This window comes from Cucurbita moschata, unplaced genomic scaffold, assembly GCF_002738365.1.
Source record: "Cucurbita moschata cultivar Rifu unplaced genomic scaffold, Cmos_1.0 Cmo_Scf00011, whole genome shotgun sequence".
Classification (NCBI taxonomy): Eukaryota; Viridiplantae; Streptophyta; class Magnoliopsida; order Cucurbitales; family Cucurbitaceae; genus Cucurbita; species Cucurbita moschata.
The window spans coordinates 4,015,927-4,040,737 of NW_019268527.1; the positions used below are offsets into that span (position 1 = coordinate 4,015,927).

Genomic DNA, 24,811 nt, shown 5'->3' on the forward strand with positions numbered 1-24,811 from the left:
AAAATGTTTAAGTTAAATTAAGAAAAATACCCTCGTAGTTGATATAAAAAATACTTATAAGCTTTAAAAAATTTAAGTACAAAAAAACATTTTAATGTTAATACTAGAGGAAAAGTATTAATATTTTATTAAAATATTGTGCTTAAAAAATATCTATAAAATTTAAATTTATAACATTTTTAATTTTTTTTAAAAAAATATATTTTTTATTATTATATGGACAAAAAACGTCTTTCCACCTCATATTGACTATTTAATGTTAATTTTGAGAGTTAATTAATATTTTTAAAGTGGGTACAAATTAAAGATTAATATTATTATTATTATTATTATTTGTAGTTTTTCAAAAAGTTTAAACGTGTCTTTTAAATTTTAAAAAAAGTTTAAGATATTAACAAAACATTTTAAAAATAAAGTATTATTTTTTTTAGTTATAGTATTTTTTAGATTTATTTTTAAAAGACATGGATATTATTGAATATTTTTTTAGATAAAATAAATATATTTTTTATTAATTTTGGGAAAATGTTTATCACAGTGTGACCTAAATAAAATAAGCGATTTGAGAGGGAAAAAGAAAAAACGAGGGGAGAAAAAACCCCGCTAGAAATGAAATGCACGAAACAAGAAACCGACTAAAATCCAGGTCCAAAAACCCTAGCAAAGATCCACGGCTTCTGAATCTGAATCCCGACCTTCGCAATTGCCAATTCATTCTGCTCGTTTCGTTTCATCGCACAATTCCTTCGTAATTGTGTCTAGCAATCACCATGTCCGGCAGTCGAGCTAGAAACTTTCGCCGCCGGGCCGACGACAATGACGACGACGACGAACCCAATGGCGCCGCCGCCCCCTCAACCGGTGTTTCAAACGCCTCATCAAAAGCCGCTTCCACCTCCTCTACCGTCGCCAATAAACCCAAGAAGGCTAATCCTCAGGTACCCAAGCTTCTCAGCTTCGCCAGTGACGAAGAGAACGATGCCCCACTTCGCACTTCTTCGAAACCAGCCAATTCCAAGAAGCCTTCTTCTGCTCGACTTGCTAAGCCTTCCTCCACCCACAAGATCACTGCCTTGAAGGATCGCATCGCTCACTCTTCTTCAACGTCGGCTTCTGTTCCCTCCAATGTGCAACCTCAAGCTGGAACTTATACCAAGGAGGCCCTTCGCGAGTTGCAGAAGAATACTCGCACGCTTGCGAGCTCGAGATCCTCATCCGAGTCTAAGCCTTCCGCCGAACCTGTTATTGTTCTGAAGGGTCTTCTCAAGCCTGTCGAACAAATTTCGGACAGTGCTAAAGAAGGTAAAGAGTCGAGCTCCGAAGATGAAGAAGGGGGTAGTAACGAAAAGAGCGCTGGTTCGTTTCGGAGGAGTAAAGAAGACGCCTTAGCTCGAATGGCTTCAATGGGGATTGGCAGAGGAAAGGATTCAACTGGGTCAATTCCCGATCAAGCAACCATTAATGCAATTCGCGCGAAAAGGGAACGTATGCGACAGGCTGGGGTTGCAGCTCCGGATTATATATCCTTAGATGCAGGAAGCAACCGCACGGCGCCGGGGGAGTTGAGCGACGAAGAAACAGAGTTTCCGGGGAGAATCGCCATGATTGGAGGGAAGTCAGCAAGTTCGAAGAAGGGCGTGTTTGAGGAATTTGATGAGCAAGCTATTGATGGGGTAAGAACGAATATTATTGAGCACAGCGATGAGGACGAGGAGGAGAAAATATGGGAGGCAGAGCAGTTTAGGAAGGGACTGGGTAAGAGAATGGATGATGGTTCTACTAGGGTGGAGAGCTCAAGTGTCCCTCTCATTCCGAGTGTTCCGCAGCAGAACTTAATTTACCCCACTACAGCTGGGTATAATTCGGTGCCTAGCATATCTACAGCTACAAGTATTGGAGGTTCTGTTGGTGTTTCACAGGGTTTGGATGGGCTATCAATATCTCAGCAAGCTGAGATTGCTAAAAAAGCTATGCGAGATAATATGGGGAGGCTTAAGGTATGCATATTTTCCCCTCATTTCAGTCTTGTGCTATGGAGGTATAAACGTGAAACTTACAGGAGATTCTAGGAATATGTTAAATGATATTTGAGTTAATAGGGCTTTCAGTATCTTGGTTTATTATATACATGGCATGTGTTACTTGGAATGTAGTTTACTTTGAATAGCCTATCTCCAAAATAATGTGTTATCAATCATGAAGTGCATATTGACTAACGTTGCTTGTGGCTATGGATCTCTGTGTATGCATGACCTCCATTCTCTTTAATACTCAGGAATCTTATCGAAGAACTGCAGCATCTGTGTTGAAGACGGACGAAAATTTGTCTGCATCTCTTTTGAATATCACAGCCCTTGAAAAGTCTCTTTCTGCTGCCGGCGAGAAGTTTATATTTATGCAAAAGCTTCGTGACTTTGTTTCTGTTATCTGTGACTTTTTGCAGGTACAGATATCCTATCTTACGTCCTACATGTTTTATGGAAATAGAAATTTGATTGTCATGCATGTTTGACTAGAACTAGAGAACCACATTACATTTGGTTGTTTATTACATGTTGGCTAAAAGGTGTTAGAAACATGTAGCAACTTTATGATGATTGGTTTATTTCGAACTTAATATATGACAAGCTAGATAAAGCCTTATTCTCTTTTAGTTTCTAATTTTCACAAATAACTTGATGCTTCCTATGGATATATAAAGTAGTCCTTCTATGGCTACAGTTAACCGCAGCTTTCGCTCTTTTCTGTTTCTGAAGGTGAAATTAGAACAATTATTGTATGTCATGGACATGTTAGATGGACAAGTCTCAACAGAATTGGCTATTTCACCTTTGTCTGTTGTATCTTTTTATGAGCTATATATATGGCCAAGCAATAAAAAGCTTGTTATGTTACGAATATACACAATGTTACTGTACTTGTAAGATATATGAGTTTCTGAATAGTCTGCCACAGAAAAGAGAGAACAAAAATTATAGGACAGAGTAGAAATTAAATAGCAGTCATGCTTTGAAGATGCCATGTATATATGGTTTTCGAAGTGTTATTACCTTTTGATACTTCCTCTCCCATAGATTTTTCATTTGGATATCTAGCTTACAGTTTGGGCTTTTGTTAGAGACAGTAGGGCTTGGTTGGAGGAGGTGCTTTTGAATTCTTGCTTGAAGGAGAAGGGCAGAGTATAGTGGCAGTCTAGCTTCTTTGCAATGTTGTGCGACATTTTGATTGAGAGGAATAATACTATTTTTAGAGAGGTCGAAAGATATGATGTGAAAGTTTTGGAGGTGGCTAGGTTTAACGCCTTCTTTGGGACGTCAGCCGCACGGCTTTATACAATTATGAGTGTAGTGTCGTTCTTTTGGATTCAAATCCTTTTTTTATAATTAGGGCCAAACTCCTTTTTTGTTCGGGCTTATTTTTCAAATGCTTTTGTCTATACTAACATTTTTCTTCTTGGTTTCTTCCGGAAAGGGGGCTATTGTGTTGCATCATACGTGTTAAGGGATAGAGTTAAAGCAAATACTCAATGTAGCATTTTTTTTCCTGTTCGCATTATTTTGAATGCACTCGGCTATTCTCATGAGACAAATGCTTGACTTTACTACATTTGGTATCAAGGTGACTTGTAACATATTAAATCCTAGGTAGCTGGCCATCATGATTGAACCCATTCCCTTTGGGGCTTTTATTAATTATACATGGCTCATTTTGACCATTGGGCCAACCTAGGGTGGTTTAGTGTATTTGGTAGTTAGCTACGGAGACTTGATCCATTACTTTATTGAAGGCATCTAAGTTAACAACTTTGACTTGAATGCATGAATCAAACATGATAGAAAATGTAGCCGCACCTCAAAAGTCCAAAGTTAGTCGTTTGGTAGTTTATTGAAGGATTGAACCTTGCTGTAGTGAAAAATATGTCATGTTTGATTATTCTTGTTTTGTTGGTCAAGTTTCAAAGCGTCTTTTGCATCTCTTGGACTTTCACTTAGACTGGGATGCTTTACTGAAAGAGTTACGAGGGCATGAAATTTTTTTTTGATCGTTAAGAAAAAGACATTCTTCGTGCCTGCAAAACAGTTTAATTACTAACGCATTTAAGGGGTTTCAATAGTACAAGAGCATTTGGGATGTTTGTAATTTAGATGGTTAGCATGTGCCTTTCCTATTATTAAGACTTGCCTTCCTCTTCACTTTTCCCCCTTGCTGGATATGCTTGTAAACTAGAACTATAGGCCTCTCAACTTTGCGTCACTGAGATGTTAGGTCCTATATTAGGTTGGCTTTTTAATTCAAGCTGTTTTATCTCCTTTCTTTAATTAACTATTTTGTGTGTTTCTGTGCTTTCAGCATAAAGCTCCATTCATAGAGGAGCTTGAGGAGCAGATGCAAAAACTTCACGAAGAACGGGCTTCTACAGTAGTGGAAAGAAGAGTAGCTGATAATGATGATGAAATGGTGGAGATAGAAGCAGCTGTAAAAGCAGCAATGTCAATCTTGAATAAGAAGGGGAGCAGCAATGAAATGATTGCTGCAGCCACAAGTGCTGCCCAGGCAGCAATTGCCTCTGCAAAGGAACAGGCAAATTTACCAACAAAGGTAGATGAATTTGGTAGGGATTTAAATTTGCAAAAACGTATGGATATGAAAAGAAGGGCTGAGGCTCGAAAGCGCCGGAGAGCAAAGTACGATTCCAAGAGACTTGCATCCACAGAAGTTGATGGCCATCAAAAAGTAGAAGGAGAGTCTAGCACTGATGAGAGTGATAGTGAGGCTGCAGCTTACCAGTCAAACCATGATTTATTACTTCAGACTGCTGATCAAATTTTTAGTGATGCAGCTGAGGAATTCTCCCAACTTTCTGTGGTGAAACAGAGGTTTGAACAATGGAAGAGAGATTATTCAGCAACGTACCGTGACGCATATATGTCATTAAGCACTGCTGCTATCTTCTCTCCTTATGTGAGATTGGAACTCTTGAAGTGGGATCCCCTGCATGAAAATGCAGATTTTTTTGACATGAACTGGTATGATATTATTAAGTATTACAGTGCTAATATACATAGCATTTATACTCAAGTCAATATGAAAAATAATCATGAATGGTAGAGGAATTTTCTCCGATCAGCTGGTTGTGGTACTTTCTTAGTGAAGTTAAAGTCATACATAATTTAAATTGCTCGTTTACCCATCCTTATTTTGAATTTTCAGGCACTCTTTGCTGTTCAATTATGGTATGCCGGAAGATGGTAGTGATTTTGCTCCAAATGATGCCGATGCTAACCTTGTCCCAGAACTAGTTGAGAAGGTTGCACTTCCAATATTGCACCATGAAGTTGCTCATTGTTGGGACATGCTTAGCACACGTGAAACCCGAAATGCAGCTTTTGCTACTAGCTTGATTACTAACTATGTTCCAACATCAAGTGAAGCTCTTACGGAATTATTGGTTGTTATTCGTACTCGTTTATCAAGCGCTGTTGAAGATCTTACGGTATGAATTTGGTTTTGCACTTTTCAATAATATGGTTATCTTTATATTATATTATCATGGAAACCAACATTTCTGCGTGAATTGAATGCATATATCCTCAACTTCACTGTACTGTGAGCCATTATGCGTTCATGTTTAATTCTCAATGGATTATTTCATCTAATCTGCTGATGTTGGATCATGTTTACAAAATATAGGTTCCTACTTGGAGTGCACTGGTGATGAAAGCTGTTCCAAATGCTGCTCGAATTGCAGCATATCGGTTTGGCATATCCGTTCGTTTGATGAGAAACATATGTTTGTGGAAAGAAATTATTGCATTGCCCATTTTAGAAAAGCTTGCCCTTGAAGAGCTCTTGTATGGGAAAGTTCTACCTCATGTTAGAAGCATCACAGCGAACATACATGATGCAGTCACAAGAACTGAGAGAATCATTGCTTCTCTATCAGGAGTGTGGACAGGCCCCGGCGTCACCGGTGATCGCAGGTTTGGATATTCATACGTTATTCACTCTTTTGTTTGGACCTGAAATTTGGCTGGCTAAATAATATCAGTGAAGGGAATACGCACGTGAACGATGCTTATAAGCGTTTAAGTTGCATTCCTTTTGTTTATGAATTTATCTCTCTGTTTCATACAAAGATGATACCCATAAGCTTCTATACATTTTTGTTTTGCAGTCACAAGTTGCAACCATTGGTAGACTATGTTATGCTACTGGGAAGAACATTGGAGAAAAAACATATTTCAGGCATAGCTGAGAGCGAGACGAGCGGACTAGCTCGGCGATTAAAGAAGATGCTAGTTGAGCTGAATGAATATGACAATGCAAGAGACATTGCTAAGACCTTCCATCTCAGGGAGGCACTATGAGCTCGAACGAGCGTCTGGTGTGATCACAAGATAGGACAATGTACCTTGTGTATATGCTTTTATGGAACATTGATGAAGTTTATTGTCTCAAAGATTATCCTGATTCTTACTGAATTGACATCATTGATCTAGAGAATGCGGCATTAGAGTCTGAAAAGAGCTAACTGCAGAGCTGTGAACCCATTAGCATTTGATGAGTTTATTTGGTACGATCGTTATGGCCATTTTTGATAGCTCCCTCCATTTGGTCTTCGTCATTGATACTCGACCTTCATTCTTAGAGCCTGCTAAACACATTAGTTGGGTCAGCCCATTTCTTTAAACTTTCAATTTTTTTCCCATCGATGACACTTTTTAACATGTTCAAGACTTTTAAAAAAGTAATAGTATCATTGGAATTGAGATAGAATTTTATGGTTGAGCTGTTATAACAACTGAGATTTGATTTATTACTAGCAAAACAATTTTGGCTCGTTATGTATCATCATTAGGAGGGAGATTTTTATAATTTTTTAAGAAAACACTTCAACCAATGTGGAATCTCACAACCCACCTCTCTTGGGGGTCAACGTCTTCATTGACACACTGCTTGGTGTCTGGCTCTGATACCATTTATAACAACCCAAGTCCATGCTAGAAAATATTATCCATTTTAGCTCGTTATGTGCTGCCGTTAGCCTCACGATTTTAAAACGTATAATATTAGATGGAGGTTTCCATACCCTTATAAAGAATGCTTCGTTCCTCTCCCCCAATGGACGTGGGATCTCACACATGCAACATGTGTTGGTGAAATCTAAATTGTTACCCTTAAACTATGTAATTTTTTGTGGTCAAAGTGGACAATTAACTCATGTTTATTGAGTTTTATCAATTCTCTAGAGGCATTAGTTGAAATCCTAAGAGATTTTACCCCAATCGATGGCCATTGAGTATTAACATAGTTAATGGAGACGAGCCTCACTCGACTTAGCTCTCATGATCATAAAATTAAATGAGTAATCGTCACGATTTTTTTCTCATGAGAGCATGTCATTCACGAATATTCTTGATATGATCTCCCCTAATTGATTTTCCAAATATATAACAAATTCATGCACAATCATCATATAATCGAACAATTAGCTAATTGATTCTTGACGAATTATCGTTCTTGAAGTGAAATGAATTCACCAAAATATCCGAATCGAAACAATGGTTTATATCCATTTAGATAATATCATAGAGAAACAAAGTCGAGATAAACGACATCTTGATTAACCAGAAATCTCTCTTCTATTTGCTTACAAATATCTTCGTTACTTTGAACACATCATGAACATTTATTTTAATCGGACAATTAATTCATAAAAGGTCAACACGCTTCAGATGATGATGCTAATGTTGGCAACCAAGACAACGTTGTTGAATTATAATGTTTGATTTAAGGAAATTAATCATCACATTTTACACTCAAGTTCATAAAACCCTAAATAACCCCATTTACATGCAAACTTATAGCTAATTATCTATATATTAGTTTATATATCATGATTTGGATTTTGAACCATCAACTTCACTTCAACATGTAACGATTTTACGAATACACATTTAAGTTTTAGTAACACGTCATCGAAATTAATGGATTGTTGAACTAAAAAAACCGTTAAACTTGTCACATGATCTTAAATAACATAGGCAATACGTCATTAAAGTCTTAAACATATATGAAGTTTACGATAGTAACTTATTAAACACAAAATTAAAAGTCTTAATCGCATAAAGACACTACAAACGTAACGTCTTGTGTCCAAGATTCAGAATCTAGATCCGACACCTGATAACTCCAACATTTTCCTGCATTCCATGCGAAATATTACTCTTGCTTCAAAGAATGAAAATACTATCTGCACCGACCAATATGAGTCCTTTCAATATGCTTTATTCTCGCTCACAATTTTTCGGGAGTCACCCAACATAAGCTTGCTTCGAGTAAAATACATTTGATTTTGTAGTTTCTATGATTATCATCGAAAAGAAAAGTATACTTTGTGGTATATGTAGTAACTTTCAATTCTTTTAAGTATTTCTTAGTCTTCTATTTTTAAGATCACTCTCATTCAAATACAGTATCAGTTCATTCATATACTTCTCATTTATTCGAAAATCACAACAAATATATATTATAAGTTCAGAGATCTAACTGAAACGTTTATAAGTACAATGATTAAAAAGACGTCATTCTAACAAACGAAACTTATAATTTAACTTATGGGTAATCAATTTATATAAAAACAACATCATATTGCACAAAGAAACAAAAAGAGAAACAAAACACCAACAAAATTCCTCTCAAATCCAAAAATATTGAAACAAAATCTGAAAAAAGAAGGGAAGAAGATGATTTCAAGGCAAATCCCAAGATGGGTCAAAGACAAAATAATACATAAAATCAAGACAGATCTTCATATCCAAAAAAAAAAATCAGTTCTTTTTGTTGCATCACTTTGCAATATCAAAGGGGACACAACTGCACCACATGCATGCCTCATTAGGGCTTTTCTTTACCTTCACTGCAACTCTGGGAAAAGCCCCTCTTACCCAAATCATAAAAAATAAAACTTCAATACTTTTCTCACACCATAGATAGATATCGTCTGTGCTCCGTTTTGGCCTATTATGTATCGCTATGAACTTTGGGAAAAGCCCATTTTACCCAAATTATAAAAAACAAAACTTCAATGCTTTTCTCACACCATAAATCATTGTCTGTCCTCCGTTTTGGCCCGTTACGTATCGCTCTCATCTCTGGGAAAAGCCCCTCTTACCCAAATCATAAAAAACAAAACTTCAATACTTTTCTCACACCATAAATCATCGTCTGTCCTCTGTTTTGGTCCGTTACGTATAGCTATCAACTCGGGAAAAGCCCCTCTTACCCAAAAGATCACTTTTTTTCCGAACCCCATGAAAAAGATCCCTCTAAAATGGTGGAAATTTCAGTGATATGTAAATTTTCAGTTCATTAAAAAAAAAAAAAAAAACATGAAGAAACCTTAAAGGATATTGATGTTATTTGTTCTTTGTCGTTTAATGTTTCCTGACGAAGAATCATCCGGTCCTGTTTTTTCCATCACAGCCTTCAATGCTTCTTGAATTGAGCTGATACTATGTTGTTGTTGTTGTTGTTGGCTGTCTGAATTGGGATTATTATTATTATTGTTATTATCGTTGTTATTATGGTCAGTTGATGGCTCGTCGTCTTCACCGGTAACAAACAGCACATTTCTCACGCGCCCACCAAGGGTTGTGATTTCAGCTTTGAGGGTTCTTAAGCGCAAGGATTTCAGTGTTTTGATGAGGTCAGGGAGGAGATCTGAACGGTCCTCACAGCAAAGAGAAGCTTTTATTACAAATTTGGCGCCGTTGATCATCATCTCGTCTGAGGCATCGTCCACTGTTAGCTCGTCGATGTCTGTTGGGATTGGACTTGTTTCTGCTATCAATGATGTTTGCCGTTTTAGCTCTTTCACGTGTTGTATTACTTCTGCTAGTAGTGAAGCTTTGTCTGTCTGTTTGATATCACCAAAAATATAAAGGGTTTTGTTAGTGTTGGTCTATGCTTCAAATGGACACTAAAAAAAACAAAAGACATTGTTCTAATGCTCTTCCTTAATCTACGTAAAATCGTAGATAACATCGTGTAATAGTCTACTGCTGGCAGATATTGTCTGTTTTGGCTTGTTACGTATCGCCGTCAACTTCACAGTTTTAAAACGCGTGTATTAGGGAGAGGTTTTCACACTCTTATAACCGACGTGGGATCTCACAATCTACCTCCCTTGGGACACAGCGTTCTAGCTGGCACACCGCTTAATGTTTGGCTCTGATATCATTTGTAACAGCCCAAGCCCACCCTTAGCAAATATTGTCCGCTTTAGCCTATTACATGTCGTCGTTAGGCTCATGGCTTTAAAACGTGTCTATTAGGGAGAAGTTTCCACACTCTTATAAGGAATGTTCCGTTCCCTTTTCCAACTAATGTGGAATCTCACAATTCAACACATGCAAAGAAATTCATCGACATAAAAATTTTAAGGCAGACTTAAGATTAGGAATCGATAGAAGGATAACTCAAGTAGATAATGGATCGATTTCCTAAAAGTTGGGTAAATGTAAGGCAAACCGCTTGATATTTTGAAACCCCAACTAAGTTTTGTGATACTGTCATAACCCACATCGGATAGAGAGAAGAATGAAATCTTATTTATAAGGGTGTGGAAACCTCTCCCTAGCATACACGTTTTAAAAATTTTGAGTGAAAATTCAAAAGAGAAAGCCCAAATAAAACAATATCAACTAGCTGTGGGCTTGGGTTGTTACAGATAAGGAGTGAGTTAGCTAGTGGGGTGTTGTGTTTTGGGTTTAGGGTATTGATACTATGAGATCCCACGTCAGTTAGGGAGGAGAATGAAACATTCTTTACAAGGATGTGGATACTTCTCAATAGCAGATGTGTTTTAAAAACCTTGCTGAAAAGTTCAAAGAAGACAATATCCACTAGCGATGGGCTTAGACGGTTGCAGATACCGAGAGAGAGACAGCTAGTGGAAGTGTTGTGTTTTGAGTTTAGGGTCATTGGTAGTGGGGCTAAGCTAAGAAGTGGGAAGGGAAAGGGCATAAGAATAATAGATAAGGGCCTCTCTAAGGGTAACTGACAAGGATACTGAATTTGTCTCTCTTTATTTCTTTTCATTCTCTAACATATTTTTGACTGACATCCGGCAACAAATTTCCCAACCGAAACCCTTTTCCAACTGCAATTTTGGTTCCTCTTTATGATATCAATCCAGCGACATTACCGGTTAAGCTCTCTTTTCTTCTTCCTCATTCCCACACCAAAAAACAAACACGACACAACAAACCCTTATTTGAACAAACGAGGAAACATCATGGGATGTTGAAAATGTAAGAAATTTGTTGTTCTATATGTTAAAAATTGCAACTTTGATCCAAAAAAGCAATGCAAGAAATGGAAATAAACTTAAACAAACAAATGGGTAAGTGAAAAGCAATATAGGGATTCATAAAAATGCTTACTTTAGTGGTACTAGGAAGTAAGCTCCGGAGCTTAGCAAGATGATTATTGATTCTTTCTCTTCTTCTTCTCTCCGCTTCACTATGGCTTTTAGAAGCTGCAAGAGCTTTGGCATCCATTATTTCTTGAGCACTCATTTTGCCAAGCTCAGCTTGTAATCCAAAGGGAGCAGTTGAGCCATGATGAACCACTGGTCCAAGCGTGGTTGATATGATTCGACCCAAGTGGTCCGCTGAGGAAGTTCCATCATAAGCAAATTGAAGACAATTAGCCGGTCTCCGGTTAAAAAGATTACCATACGACGACGACGAACATAACGATGTCGGTGGCGGAGGCGGAGGTGGAGGAGGAATGAGAAATGGGTTGAGCGGAGGCCACGAGTTTAGAACCGGCGACACGACGTCGGCCGGGAAAATCAACCCTCTTCCAGCTCCATGATGGTGATGATCTCCATAGATAATATGATCGGTGGTGTTGTTTTGTAGTTGTTGGTGAAGAAGAAGCTGTTCTTGAAACATATTCTCAATTGTTTGTGAACACTCCCCTTGATGTTGATGATGATGATCCTGTTCTTGATCCTCCCCACGCATATCACTCACAAAATAAAGACAAAATGAAGTGAAAAGGGCAAAGCTTTATGATAAAATTGGATCAAAGTTATGAATTTGACCATTAATCCATTGCCTTCAACATAAGCTTTAGTTTGAGCTTCAATATATAGAGCTGTTTCTCTCTCTGGCTTTGCTTTGCTTTGCTTTACTTTCTTCTTACGCCATTATTGTTTGTCCATCCCCTATGCCTTTTTCTAGGCAGTGAAATGAGCTGAGAGATCTTTTGTGTTATAATTATCAAAATTAGCTCACATTATTATATGCATATGACAGAGAAAAACCCCATTTAGTATATGTTTTTATATATTATCGCTTTATGTTTTGTTTATATATAATGGGAAGACACGACCACATAAAAAGAGAGTGAACATATAAAAACATTGCTTTGTCGTCCAAACAAGGACCAAAAAGGAGCTGAGAAGATCATTGTTCTAAAAAGCTTGCCTTTGGCTAAAACCCTTTTCTTTCAAATTTGTTTTTACACTTTCAAAATGTTCATTTTTACCTTGTGCACTTTTACGTTGTTGGGTTAAAAATAATAGTTTGAATACGAACCATTGTCGAGATCGAGATTAGTATCTTGGTAAAATGAACCAAGGCTATAAGTTTGTAACGGCTCAAGCCCACTGTTATCAGATATTGTCTTCTTTGAGCTTTCCCTTTCGAGCTTTCCATCAAGGCTTTTAAAATGCGTTTGTTGGTAAAATGAACCAAGGCTATAAGTTTGTAACGGCTCAAGCCCACTGTTATCAGATATTGTCTTCTTTGAGCTTTCCCTTTCGAGCTTTCCATCAAGGTTTTTAAAATGCGTTTGTTTGGGAGAGATTTTCGTACTTTTACAAGGAATACTTCGTTCCCCTCTCCAACCAATGTGGGAGAGGTTTCACGCATGGTTTTAATAAAAATTTAGAATCCTTGTGAAATCTCCCATTAGTTGGAGAAAGAAACGAAACAATTCTGGTGTAGAAATCTCTTCTTAAGAAACGTGTTTTTAAAACAGTGAGACTGACGACGATACGTAACGAGCCAAAACGGACAATATCTACTACGGGTGAACTTGACCTATTAGACTCAAATGAACGAGTTCCTGACATCTGTTATGGTTCAAGCCCCCAAATGGTTGTTCCATACTCTTAGCCATGTCCACGCCAACCCTTTCTACTTCCTTAAGAACATGTAATCATTGTGTCTTGGAACACACTCCATATCCTTCTCTCTCTTCTATCTCTCTCATTCAAACACAAAAGTTTCTCGGGTTCAGCCATATTTGTGCATTAATCATGTGGGTTTATCTTGATTCTTAATGGGTCTTAACTTTTATGTCAAAATTAATGGCTTTTTGAAGTCATCAAGTATGAACCCTTCTTCATTAAGGGTCATAGGAAACAGAAAAACCCTTGTTTAGCTCTTACTTTATGTTGGATTCAGTCAGGGAGTGGCTTTGAATCAAAGTTTGAAATGTTGTGGGAGCATTTTCTTAGCGAAAAATTTAAGCTTTTGAGAGAATATGTAATTATGATATCAATTCAGTGTTAGGACAACAAAACTTCTATGTTTTCACCCAAATGTAATACTGTTTATTATAGGTTATGAATTCCATTTTTATGTTATTATGTACCATGCCATTTGTTTGTTTGTAGAATCATTTTCAAACCATGGGGTAACTAAAAGAAATTATGGAACGAGATCGTTACGTGGATATACGACACTAATGACCAGACGATGATTTGATTCTCATCCTGTAATTATTGAACTCGAAAGAAAGGAAATAAGTTATTACTGTAACAGGTCAAGCCCACCGCTAGCAAATATTTTCCTCTTCAGGCTTTCCCTTCTAAGATTCCTCTCAAGGTTTTAAAACACGTCTGCTAAATAGAAGTTTCCTATAAGATCCCACATTGGTTGGAGAGAGGAACGAAACATTCCTTATAAGGGTGTGGAAGCCTCTTCTTAGTAGGCATGTTTTAAAACCGTGAGGTTAACGATGATACGTAACGAGCCAAAGCGGACAATATCTACTAGCGGTGGGCTTTAGTTGTTACAAATGGTATCAGAGCCAAACATCGGGCGGTGTGCCAGCGAGGACGCTGGCCCCCAAAGGGGGTGGATTGTGAGATCCCACATTGGTTGGAGATAGGAACAAAGCATTCCTTATAAGGGTGTGGAAACCTCTCCCTGGTAGACGTGTTTAAAACTATGAAACTGACAGCAATACATAATAGGTTAAAACGGACAATATCTATCAGCAGTGGGCCCCTCTCCAACCGGATTTCACAATTACAAACTTATCATGAATTAGTAAAGATAACCAAGATTAAGATTACAACACTAATCAAAGTCATTACGTGTTAATAGGATGAAATGGAAAGTTCAAAGATAAAAATTGGATCTTTTTCATAAACTATTGTAGGTAAGATTTGGTGGGTTGATAAGATAATATGACCCAAAAGTCCCAATACTCTTTGAGGAGAGAATAGGGGAATGATAGATGTTCTCAGTCACTTTATTGAAACAATGCACGGTTCTCCAAGAAAGGCTTCCCTTCACAAATGGACTGTATAAAACAACTATTAGCCGAATGCTACCACACAAAGACATGAAAAAACCTCTAGCTTAGCTGCACCCTGCAACGCCTACCCCTTTGCCTTTTGTTACTTGGTTCCCTATATTTCCCATTTTTACCTTCCAATTCTTTGTCTCTGCAATCCTTGCGCCAAAAACAAGACACACAACAAAAAAGAAACCCAAAAGAAATCAAAAGAATTTGAAGAAGAAAGGCGTGAAGGGTCTTGGCCGGCAACTTCTGGTAATCACACAGTTACGTTAGCAGAGCATGGCTATCAAAAAGCCAACCATAAATCATTAATACCCTTTTTCCCTTTTCAACAACATTATTGTTCATATATCTTTATATTTACAAACATAAAAACCCTGTTTTTGTCTTAATTAAGCATTGTCCGATCCAATCAAAAGTGGTATTAAAGTACAAACACTTTGATTTCTGCCCTCTTCACTTTAGCACGATTGTCTATTTGTCTTCTTAACTTGTGGCTTTTGCAAATTCTTTTTTGTTTTTGTCTTTGAGTTTGAAAGGCTCTAGAGCATGGGTGCTTTTGCATGGTTATCTGTGAAAAATTCTCTTTTTACCTTGTTTATATGAAATTGGGTTGTTTGTGAGTTTATCAATCATGCCCTTTTGAAGATGTTCAAAGTTGTGGACTTTTCTTTTCAGCTCAAAAAGTGTAGATTATTGATTTGGTGGGTATGAAGATTAGGGTTTGTGTTTGATCTTTGTTAGTTTAGTTAGGGTTTTGGATGGTTTAAAAGAAAACGATTCGGAGAGAAACGGGTCGTTTACGTAATGAATTCGGAGTAGTCAATATTGGTTGGGCGTCTCTATAGAGTTGGAGACGTCGATATTGATTACCCATGATGTGATTTTCATATTGTGCGCCAAGAAGTTGACATGCATTGTAGAGAGAATTCTCTTGAGATGGTATAAAATTGTGAAATACCACATGGATTAGAGAGAGGAATGAGTGTCAACGAGGACGTTGGGACTTGAAGGGAATGTATTGTGAGATCTCGCATCAGTTGTAGAGGAGAACAAAACATTCTTTATAAGGGTCTGAAAATCTCTCCCTACGATACGCGTTTTAAAACTTTGAGCGGAAGTCTAAAGAGGACAATATCTGTTAGCAATGGACTTAAGCAGTTACAAAAATACACAGACAAATGACTATTTGAAGAGAAATGAGACTCACCCAAAAAAGGTGACATCCCACATCAGTTGGAGAGGAGAACGAAACATTCTTTATAAAGGTGTGGAGACCTCTCCCTAGCATATACGTTTTAAAAACCTTGAGAGGAAGCTCAAGAGGGAAAGCCCAAAAGGACAATATCTACTAGCGGTAGGTTTGAGCTGTTACAAAGGATATCAGAGCCAGACACGGGACGATGTATTACTGAGAACATTGAATCTCGAATGGGGTGGACACCGAAAGTGTGCCAGCGAGGACACTGAGCCTTGAAAGATAGAGAAACGGTATATTCTATGGATATATAATCATGTGGGTCAGCTAGATTTGAGGTGGTGATGGTAAAGATATGGAGAGGAGTACTTTACCACTTGAAAAAAAGATTTCATTGAAAACCCATCAAATCCAACCTTATAAAGAGTTCACTCAACATTTCATGTGAAACCCAATGTGATATATAAAACTAAAGCCAAGCCAACGCTGGTGCCAAGAACAAAAAAGAAATGGCATTGTATCTTAGCCAAATCTTTAGAGCACATGTATTAACACCCATGTTAATCATTCATCCTTGTGTTGTGGGAGTCCCCTTTTTGTGTAAAAATTCATATGTAGTCACATTCAAAGACTTGATGATAGCTTCACCTCCACTACCCTCCACAACCCACAACAGAAAAAGGGGCCATTTTGGTGGGTTTTATAATGACATCAATCCCACCCTGTCATGACGTTGCCTCCTTTCAACCAATCTCTACTTATATCTTCACCTTTTTGCCCTTTTTTTCTCTTATCATCACGAATTTTCCTCTGCACCCATGGGTTTCATTTGTAACGACTCAAGCCTACCACTAGCAAATATTGTCCTCTTTAGGCTTTCCCTTGAGGAGTGAGTTACACGCGGAACCATTGCTCATCCTAGATATTGTCCTCTTTAGACTTCCCCTTCTGGGCTTCCCCTCAATGCTTTATAGAGGGTGTTTCGTTCTTCTCCCCAACCAATACCAACTTGGGATTTCATATCATTTCTCTGCAACTCTGATGATCAAAACCCTCAAACTTTTGCTCTTTTCTTTTTGCTTTCTTTCCATTTAGGTGGGAAAATCTCTTTCTTAACTGTTATTATTAATCTCCACTGCTTTCTTGGATGCTCATGTTGGATGAAGATCAGACAGTGTAATGATGTGTTCTTTGGATAAAGTTTACAAAATCCTTTGTGTTTGTGTTTGTGTTTGTGAAATTTTGTTTAGGGTTTGTATTTTATGATGTTTTGTTATGTGTTTTCATGATATCTTCTTTAGCTAAAGATCTGTGTGTCTGAAGTTATGTCGTTTTCTTCATGGGCTTGAATAAAGGGTTTGAGTTAGTGGCTGTCTGGCTGGCTGGCTAGCTGTTTCAGAGATCAAAAGGGCCATAATGAAGAGAGAACTCTTGATATGGGTTAAATGACATAAAGTTTATGCGACGAACTCAGCTCAAATTTGACAACTTACCCACTTTGGTAGATGTTTATCTTTTAAGTGGTCTTCCTTAGATTGTATTAGTCTCAAGAATTTGAATTCTCGATGTATAGAATGAAGTCATAGTTGGTGGGACGGGAATCCATGTAACAGCCCAAACTCATCGCTGTTACGTATCGTTATCAGCCTAACGATTGTAAAATGTGTCTATTAGGAAGAGGTTTTCATACCCTTATAAGAAATGTTTCGTCCTCTTCTCCAACTGATCTAGGTTCTCACAATCCCAACATTCTCGTTGGCACACCACGATGTGTTGGGCTTTGATACCAATTGTAATACCCTAAGCACACCGCTAACAAATATTGTCCTGTCTAAGCTTTCCCTTTTGAGCGGAGAGGTTTTCACACTCTTATCCTTCGTTTCTCTCTTCAATCGATGTAGGATCTCACAATCCACCCCCTATTTCAATTTAAATGAGTACCCTCTTTAGAACAAGTCCCCACAAACGGGGACTATCAAAAATTAAATAAATTTCCTTTTAAACCTAATCTCCATTCTTGAACTAAAAAAATATAATAACATGTCAAATCAATTTCATTCAATTATCGATCGTATTTTGCATACTCTCGATGTATTTTAATGACAACAAACCAAATATGACCATCTCTTAAATTCTTTTCAGCTCGGTTGTATAATAATTTTCATATTTAACCTATTAACTCAAGTTAAAATCTTTTAATTTTATGTCTAATAAATCATCATTTATTTAATATTTAGTATGGTGAAGAACATGTGATATTCCCTAAGATTGAGCACACCAAGATCTGAAAACTATGGGTTATAATATTATTTTTGGTTTAACTACAAACACATAGAGAACTAAACATGATTAGCACTTACCCACTTAAGGTTTGAGTGCATTACACCTCATTTCTTTGTCAATTTCCACTTGCATTTTACGTACACCAATTGGAATAAATAAAATAGTGTTTCTATTCTATACTTCAATTTAAAGAATCCAAGGATGAGTTCTTTACGGCTTCTTATCCCATTATCATTATCATTATTCCACTAATAACAACCAAATTAATTTCCACCCTAATCTCGATTACGGGTCGGTTCATCGGTTGAGTTCAATCTTTAACAGAGTGTTTATAGGTTGAATTGGATTGGGTCGGATATCAATCCAATTGTTCAATATGGCTTATAACCCAAGTCAATTTAAGAGAATCCATGAATCAATCTAATCAAGGGCTTCCTCTTCAACATTTTAAAACCGTGAAACTGACGACGATACGTAATGGACTAAAACGGACAATATCTACTAGCAGTAGATTTGGGCTGTCATAAATGGTATCAGAGCCAGACAGCGGACAGTATACCTACGAGAATGCTAGGTCTCTGAGGGGGTGGATTGTAAGATCCCATTTACGTTGGAGGGGGGAACAAAACATTCCTTACGAGCGTGTGGAAACTCCTCCTTAGTAGATGCATTCTAAAACCGTAAGGCTGACGACATTACGTAATGAGCTAAATCTGACAATATACACTAGCAGTGGACTTGAGTGTAGCGATGTCGTTAGGATGATTCTTGTGGAAGGTGTTTAGGAGGAGGGAAGAAAGGTGGTGGAGTAATAATGGGCCAAACTAAGAGGCCCATGCATGTGAGTTTTGGGCCGCCATGAAGCCCATTTGAGGTAAGTACAGGAACATTATTGAAGGGTGCTGAAATAAAATAATTGAAAAGCAACCTGTAAATGTTGGAAAGATTTAATTTGGTAATGTTTGGCTTTTAGGGAGCAATAATGCGTCACAGAAAAGCACTCGATTTGGATTATCCGGGGAAAAAATAATTTGCTTTTAGGGAGCAATTATTTTGAATTAATGTCAACAAAAGGATGTTTAAATTCTAATACCATAAGCTCGTGAATGTTGAAGTTCTACAAACGGTACTTCTTAATGATGTAACAATCTAGTCTAATCGCTAGTAGAAATTGTTTGTTTTAGACCGTTACATATTGTCGTCAGCCTCACAATGCATCTACTAGGGAGAGCTTTCCACGCCCTTACAAGAATTGTTTCATTCCCTTATCCCACCGATGTGGGATCTCACAATCCACCCTCCTTGGGGGCCCAACGTCCTCACTGGCACACTGCCCAGTGTCCGCCTCTGATACCATTTGTAACAGCCCAAGCTCACCGTTATCAGATATTGTTCACTTTGGCTCATTACGTGTTCGCTACATATTGTCATCAGCCTCACGGTTTTAAAACGTGTCTACCAAGGAGAGGTTTCCACACGCTTATAAAGAATGTTTAGTTCTCTTCTCCAACCGATGTGGGATCTCACAATTCACCCTCCTTGGGGGCTCAACGTCCTCACTGGCACACTGTCCAGTGTGTGTCTCTGATACTATTTGTAACAGCCCAAATCCACCGCTAGTAGATATTGTTCACTTTGGCCCATTACGTATTCGCTACATATTGTCATCAGCCCCACGTTTTTTAAACATGTCTACCAAGGAGAGGTTTCCACACCCTTACAAGAAATGTTTTGTTCTCCTCTCCAACCGACATAGGATCTCACATGTAGCTATGAAAAACAAGTCTCGTTAGCTGGGTGAGACTTTTAACTTGTTTTATTTGGCTGCTATGATGATCTTCATAGCTTAAAATCAAAAAACATGGAGCAACCATAGAACATGACAATGACACTCAGCTTTTACATGGAGAGGTTAAAGTAGGCCTCAAATGTACCTAAAAAACAGCCTCAAAATGTACCTTATTTTGGCACTCTCCAATATTTGAATGTTTTGTTAATTTGGAAGCTCTAACTTGTGTGCGTAGTGACTCCTCTCTCTCTCTCTCTCTCTCTCTCACTCGTTAAGTTGCTATCAACATTCTATCCTCACTCACATGACATGTCTCCCCTTCTCTTACTTATCATAATTCATATACTAATCACTATTTGATATCAATTGTAAAAACAGATATCTTTATGCTCTTCATCATTACCCATTTGGAGTCCTCTCTGATATCAATTTCCCAACTGAGCTATCATTTCTAAACTATGCTTGCTTCTAACACCAATCAAATCCATGATGAACATGAAAGCCACCAACTTTCCTTACAATTCATAGATTATTACAACTTCGATCCTTTCCTCGATGAAGATTTCATTTTGAGTCAAATTTTGTATACTCAAAAACAGCAATTTCTTGATGCTAATAATTTTGAACCTGAAATTGGGTTTGAAATTAGTGTCAATAACACCAATGAGGAGATAACCCAGAAAGCTTTACCTCAAAAGAAGCCCATTTCTAGAAAGAGAAGCTCGAACAAGGATAGACATAGCAAGATCTGCACATCAAAAGGGCCAAGAGATAGAAGAATGAGGCTTTCAATTGAAATTGCACGAAGCTTCTTTGATCTTCAAGATATGCTTGGGTTTGATAAAGCAAGCAAGACAGTGGAGTGGCTTTTTGCTAAATCAAGAAGTGCAATTAAGGAGCTAAAGGAGAAATATTTGTCAGAGGGTAATAATTACAACAAAAGTTTTGATTTTTCTCCTCTTTTTAGGAAAGTTTCTGTTTTTGAAGCGCCTAGAGAGAAGAAGAGAAGGAAATTAAGGGTGGTTGATAAAGAATCAAGATCCAAGGCAAGAGCTAGGGCCAGGGAAAGAACAAGGGCAAAGATTGTTCGTCGTTTGGAGATATCAAAATGTGATTTTGAAGGAAACCCAATTGGGGATTGTATGATGGGTGATGTTAGTGAAGAAATTGGCACTAAAAACAAGAATTTTGAATTCGAACGAGGCGAAAATGAGAGATTTTTGAGCTCGAATGTCAAAAACTCAGCTGATCATGTTCATCTTCTTCCTGGCTCCTCCATGGATATGAGCTCCATGTCCTTGGACAGCACCAAAGCATCACCTGCAGGTAATTTTCAGAATTAGGGTTTAGTAAATTTCTCTTAGATCGAACGCTATGCTGAGATTTAGTGGGTTCGGTATGTTAGGAATTACGACCCTCTACAATAATATGATATTGTCCACTTTGAACATAAACCCTAGTGGCTTTGATTTTAGTTTACCTAAAATGTCTCATACGAATGAATATGTATTATTTACTTATAAACTCATGATCATTCTCTAAATTAGTCAATGTGAGACTCCCTTCTAAAAATCCTCCACACGGTAAATACGGTACACGGGTAATTTTGTTATGTATTTTTGAGAAGGTATGAAAGTAAAAGTTTAAATTTTGATAAACAAAGCAAAGTACATGGGTAAAAAAAGAAACCCTTTTACTATTGATTCCTTGACCACTAAAAATTACCCATTTAGGTTAAAAAGATTCAAGTTCAGCCAAAAAGAACAAGTAAACCCTAGCTCAATATCAGCTTCATAGCTCATCAAGCATCATTATGGAGCCCTAGATTATGGTATGCAACAAGTATGATTTTGGTCTAATATGCAGGCTTGAAAGTGCTGGAACTTGATGAAATTGATGGTGTGCTGATCTTCTATGGAGAATGATGCAAGAATTTAATCCATGATTCAAGGTTTCATGATTTGTAATTTCAGACAGAAGTTAAGGTATTGTTTAAGAATAAATGTCCTTTTCCTATGTCTCATTGTTCTTTCTTTGGGTAATATTCATCAATTAGCTGTTCTCTCAAGAACTTTTATTTTGTTTGTGAAATCTGTAGTACATGAATTCTTAATGGTGTGGGGAATCCATATGTTGCCTTGTTTTAATGTGTATATATATATATATGTATGTATGTATGTATATAGATTACGTTCATATCTAAGTTATCTTTGTTCATACAAAATATTATTCTGCTTTTACCAAATGAGTCTCAATTATTGCTCGGATTTCTCACCATTTCTTTTATATATTATCTCCTATCTAAAAAGACATTTGAAATTTTAGTCAAATTTCATGTAACATCCTAAGCTTAAGCTTACTGTTAATAAACATTATCCGATTTTGCTCTATACATATCGCAATCAACCTCACGACTTAAAACGCATCGCCTAGTAAGAGGTTTCCACATGCTTGTAAGGAATGCTCTGTTTCCCTTTCCAACCATTGTGAAATCTTACCTTTTAAAAACGAAAAAAATAAAATTTATGAACTAGGTTTAGATTGCGAGAACATTGGAAACATAGATATAGTATTTATAAACTAATTTTTTAAAACGAAATAAAAAACAAAATAACGACCCATTATATATCATTGTCAACCTCACGATTTTAAAACGAGAGAGGTTTCCACACCCTTTTAAAGAATGTTTTGTTCCTCCTTCCAACATTTGAAGCCTAGAGAGAAGGAAGAAAATTTGTTGTATAAGAGAGGACATCCGTAAATTTGAGCGTCCCTTCTTTAGAAGTCATTTTTCCTCTAAATTTTCATCGACTCACTGAGCTTACCATTATGCTATTTCCACCCGCTGCGGTAGTGGCAAAACACTACCAGGTAATTGTGAGGTTCTTCATCGGTTGGACAGAAAAACAAAACATTCCTTATAAGGGTATGAAAACTTCCTCCTAGTAGAGACGTTTTGTAACTGTAAGGCTGACAACGATATGTAACAGACCAAAACAGAAAATATCTACTAATTGTGAGCTTGGACTATTACAGTAATTCATGTATAGACAGCTCGATCGGGCAAGAAAAAAAAACATAGCGAACGAGCAAAAAGTAAATATCTATGGTTACATGACATGGTTAGAGTGATCTGTTAGTAGAAATGAAAATTTATAACAATTTAATTAAACGCCTATACGAGCTGTTCATGCAAATAATGAAGATTGAGAAAGGCTCAAAGAAATACTTAACGGGTTCAAAGTAGACAATATATCATAGCAATGCTCGATGTTGTATGTGCTAACGAAATCGTAAAAACACACAAGTTCTCATTTTTGTTCAATTTTTGGTATTCTACTCCCTTTTAATGGGAGATTCAGCTACAAAATCACATGAACAAACGTGAAAAGTAGTAGAAACATGAGCAAAATATCAAAATAGAAGTACCTTGTGTACCTTATTTGAGACTGCCTTTCCCTTGTTTGGTGTCTTAGCTTCTCTATGGAGCTCACTATTTGAAGAAAAGGGAACATTAATAAAGAAAAGCACTTAATTAGGAAAGGGAAGTGCGTACTGATAGAAGCAGATATGCCAAAGTGAGTGATAGGAGGCTAAAAAGTCAAGCACAAGGGCATGGCGTTAGAAGTTGATGGGACATTTTCCTTTGCAGGCTCCTTTTGGTTGCAACTATCATGCCTATTTGGCTAGTGTTTGTGTTTGAATGTCTAAAATCTCTGAGAAGAAACATAGACCTATTTATGTAACCGTTCAAACTCACCTCTAATAGATATTGTCTGCCCTAGTTTGTTAGTTTTAAAACGCATCTAATAGGGAGAGGTTTTCACACCTTTATAAGAAATGCTTCGTTCCCCTCTCTAACCTATGTGGGATCTCACAATCCACCCCCTTAACGGTCCAACGCCCTTGCTAGCACACCGCATGATATCTGGCTCTGATACCATTTGTAATAGCCTAAACCCACTGCTAACAGATATTGTCCATCTTGTTCCGTTACATATTGTTGTTAGCCTCACGATTTAAAACGCATCTACTAGGAAGAGGTTTCCACACCCTTATAAGAAATGCTTCTTTCCCCTCTCCAACCTACGTGGGATCTCACAATCCACCCTTAAGGGCCCAACGTCCTCGCTAGCATATTGCATGATGTCTAGCTTTGACATCATTTGTAACCGTCCAAACTCACTGCTAACAGATATTGTCTGTTTTGGCCCGTTATATATTGTCGTTAGCTTCATGGTTTAAAACGTGTCTACTAGGGAGAGGTTTCCACACGCTTATAAGAAACGTTTCGTTTTCCTCTTCAATAGACGTGAATGCCAGAATCAAGATTTAGTAAAATATTAGGCATTTGTAAAATGGTGAAGAATATGAGGGATCTCAGTCATGTGTAGATTCTGGGGCTTACCCTAGTTAGCTTCACTTTCCCTGTAGAGCATTAATGATACTGAGATGGGTCGTAATGATATCAAATTTTGTGTATTCAAAACTAAAATTCAGTATATGAGAGAGAAGGAAACAGAGGGGAGGAAAAAAGGGAAGAAAAACAGATTGTTTAACCAGTACTGACATGAAACTTGGAAAAAAATTATATGATGCAGATATTCTTGGTTACCACCCAGATAGAATGTGAAGAAAAAAGGACCTTCTCAGAACTTTACCTATACATATCACGACAATACAATGAAAGGGACTGTTCAATACAAAGTGAACATGAAAACCTCTGCTGCATTATTAAGCAAACAAACACCACAGATCTTAATTTGGGGGGGTTCTTTTGCCTCTCTCTTGGGGCTCGGGAATCCGGGAGGAGGGTCTTGTAGCAATTCAAGTCCACCACTAGTAGATATTGTCTGCTTTGACTCGTTACGTATCACCGTCAACCTCACGGCTTTTATAACGCATTTGATAGAGAGAGGTTTCTACACCGT

General features: G+C 37.4%; 3 protein-coding genes across 3 annotated transcripts; 2 read left to right on the top strand and 1 right to left on the bottom strand.

The window, feature by feature from the left end:
* Positions 1–565: 565 nt before the first annotated feature.
* Positions 566–6,607, top strand: LOC111449643 (transcriptional repressor ILP1). The gene is made up of 6 exons (XM_023089630.1): positions 566–1,997; positions 2,276–2,443; positions 4,351–5,027; positions 5,212–5,494; positions 5,692–5,981; positions 6,176–6,607. The coding sequence occupies exons 1-6, from the start codon at positions 771–773 to the stop codon at positions 6,366–6,368; spliced, it is 2,838 nt and encodes a 945-aa protein (XP_022945398.1). The 5' UTR covers positions 566–770; the 3' UTR covers positions 6,369–6,607.
* Positions 6,608–8,745: 2,138 nt separating this feature from the next.
* LOC111449644 (transcription factor bHLH30-like) lies at positions 8,746–12,219 on the bottom strand. Its single transcript, XM_023089631.1, has 2 exons — positions 11,448–12,219; positions 8,746–9,919 (listed from the first exon to the last, which is right to left on the bottom strand). The coding sequence occupies exons 1-2, from the start codon at positions 12,033–12,035 to the stop codon at positions 9,404–9,406; spliced, it is 1,104 nt and encodes a 367-aa protein (XP_022945399.1). The 5' UTR covers positions 12,036–12,219; the 3' UTR covers positions 8,746–9,403.
* Positions 12,220–20,298: 8,079 nt separating this feature from the next.
* On the top strand, positions 20,299–21,992 carry LOC111449645 (transcription factor TCP12-like). Its single transcript, XM_023089632.1, has 2 exons — positions 20,299–21,206; positions 21,747–21,992. The coding sequence occupies exons 1-2, from the start codon at positions 20,339–20,341 to the stop codon at positions 21,803–21,805; spliced, it is 927 nt and encodes a 308-aa protein (XP_022945400.1). The 5' UTR covers positions 20,299–20,338; the 3' UTR covers positions 21,806–21,992.
* Positions 21,993–24,811: the final 2,819 nt, after the last annotated feature.

What these genes read in the sequence shown, in the direction of transcription:
- LOC111449644 (XM_023089631.1), bottom strand. Translation starts at nt 12,035, where the DNA reads ATGCGTGGGGAGGATCAAGAACAGGATCATCATCATCAACATCAAGGG. An exon ending in TACTTCCTAGTACCACTAAA is followed by an intron (nt 9,920 to 11,447) that starts GTAAGCATTTTT and finishes GATATCAAACAG; the next exon opens with ACAGACAAAGCTTCACTACT.
- LOC111449645 (XM_023089632.1), top strand. Translation starts at nt 20,339, where the DNA reads ATGCTTGCTTCTAACACCAATCAAATCCATGATGAACATGAAAGCCAC. An exon ending in CACCAAAGCATCACCTGCAG is followed by an intron (nt 21,207 to 21,746) that starts GTAATTTTCAGA and finishes TCTAATATGCAG; the next exon opens with GCTTGAAAGTGCTGGAACTT.
- LOC111449643 (XM_023089630.1), top strand. Translation starts at nt 771, where the DNA reads ATGTCCGGCAGTCGAGCTAGAAACTTTCGCCGCCGGGCCGACGACAAT. An exon ending in TTATCTGTGACTTTTTGCAG is followed by an intron (nt 2,444 to 4,350) that starts GTACAGATATCC and finishes CTGTGCTTTCAG; the next exon opens with CATAAAGCTCCATTCATAGA. An exon ending in GCGCTGTTGAAGATCTTACG is followed by an intron (nt 5,495 to 5,691) that starts GTATGAATTTGG and finishes TACAAAATATAG; the next exon opens with GTTCCTACTTGGAGTGCACT.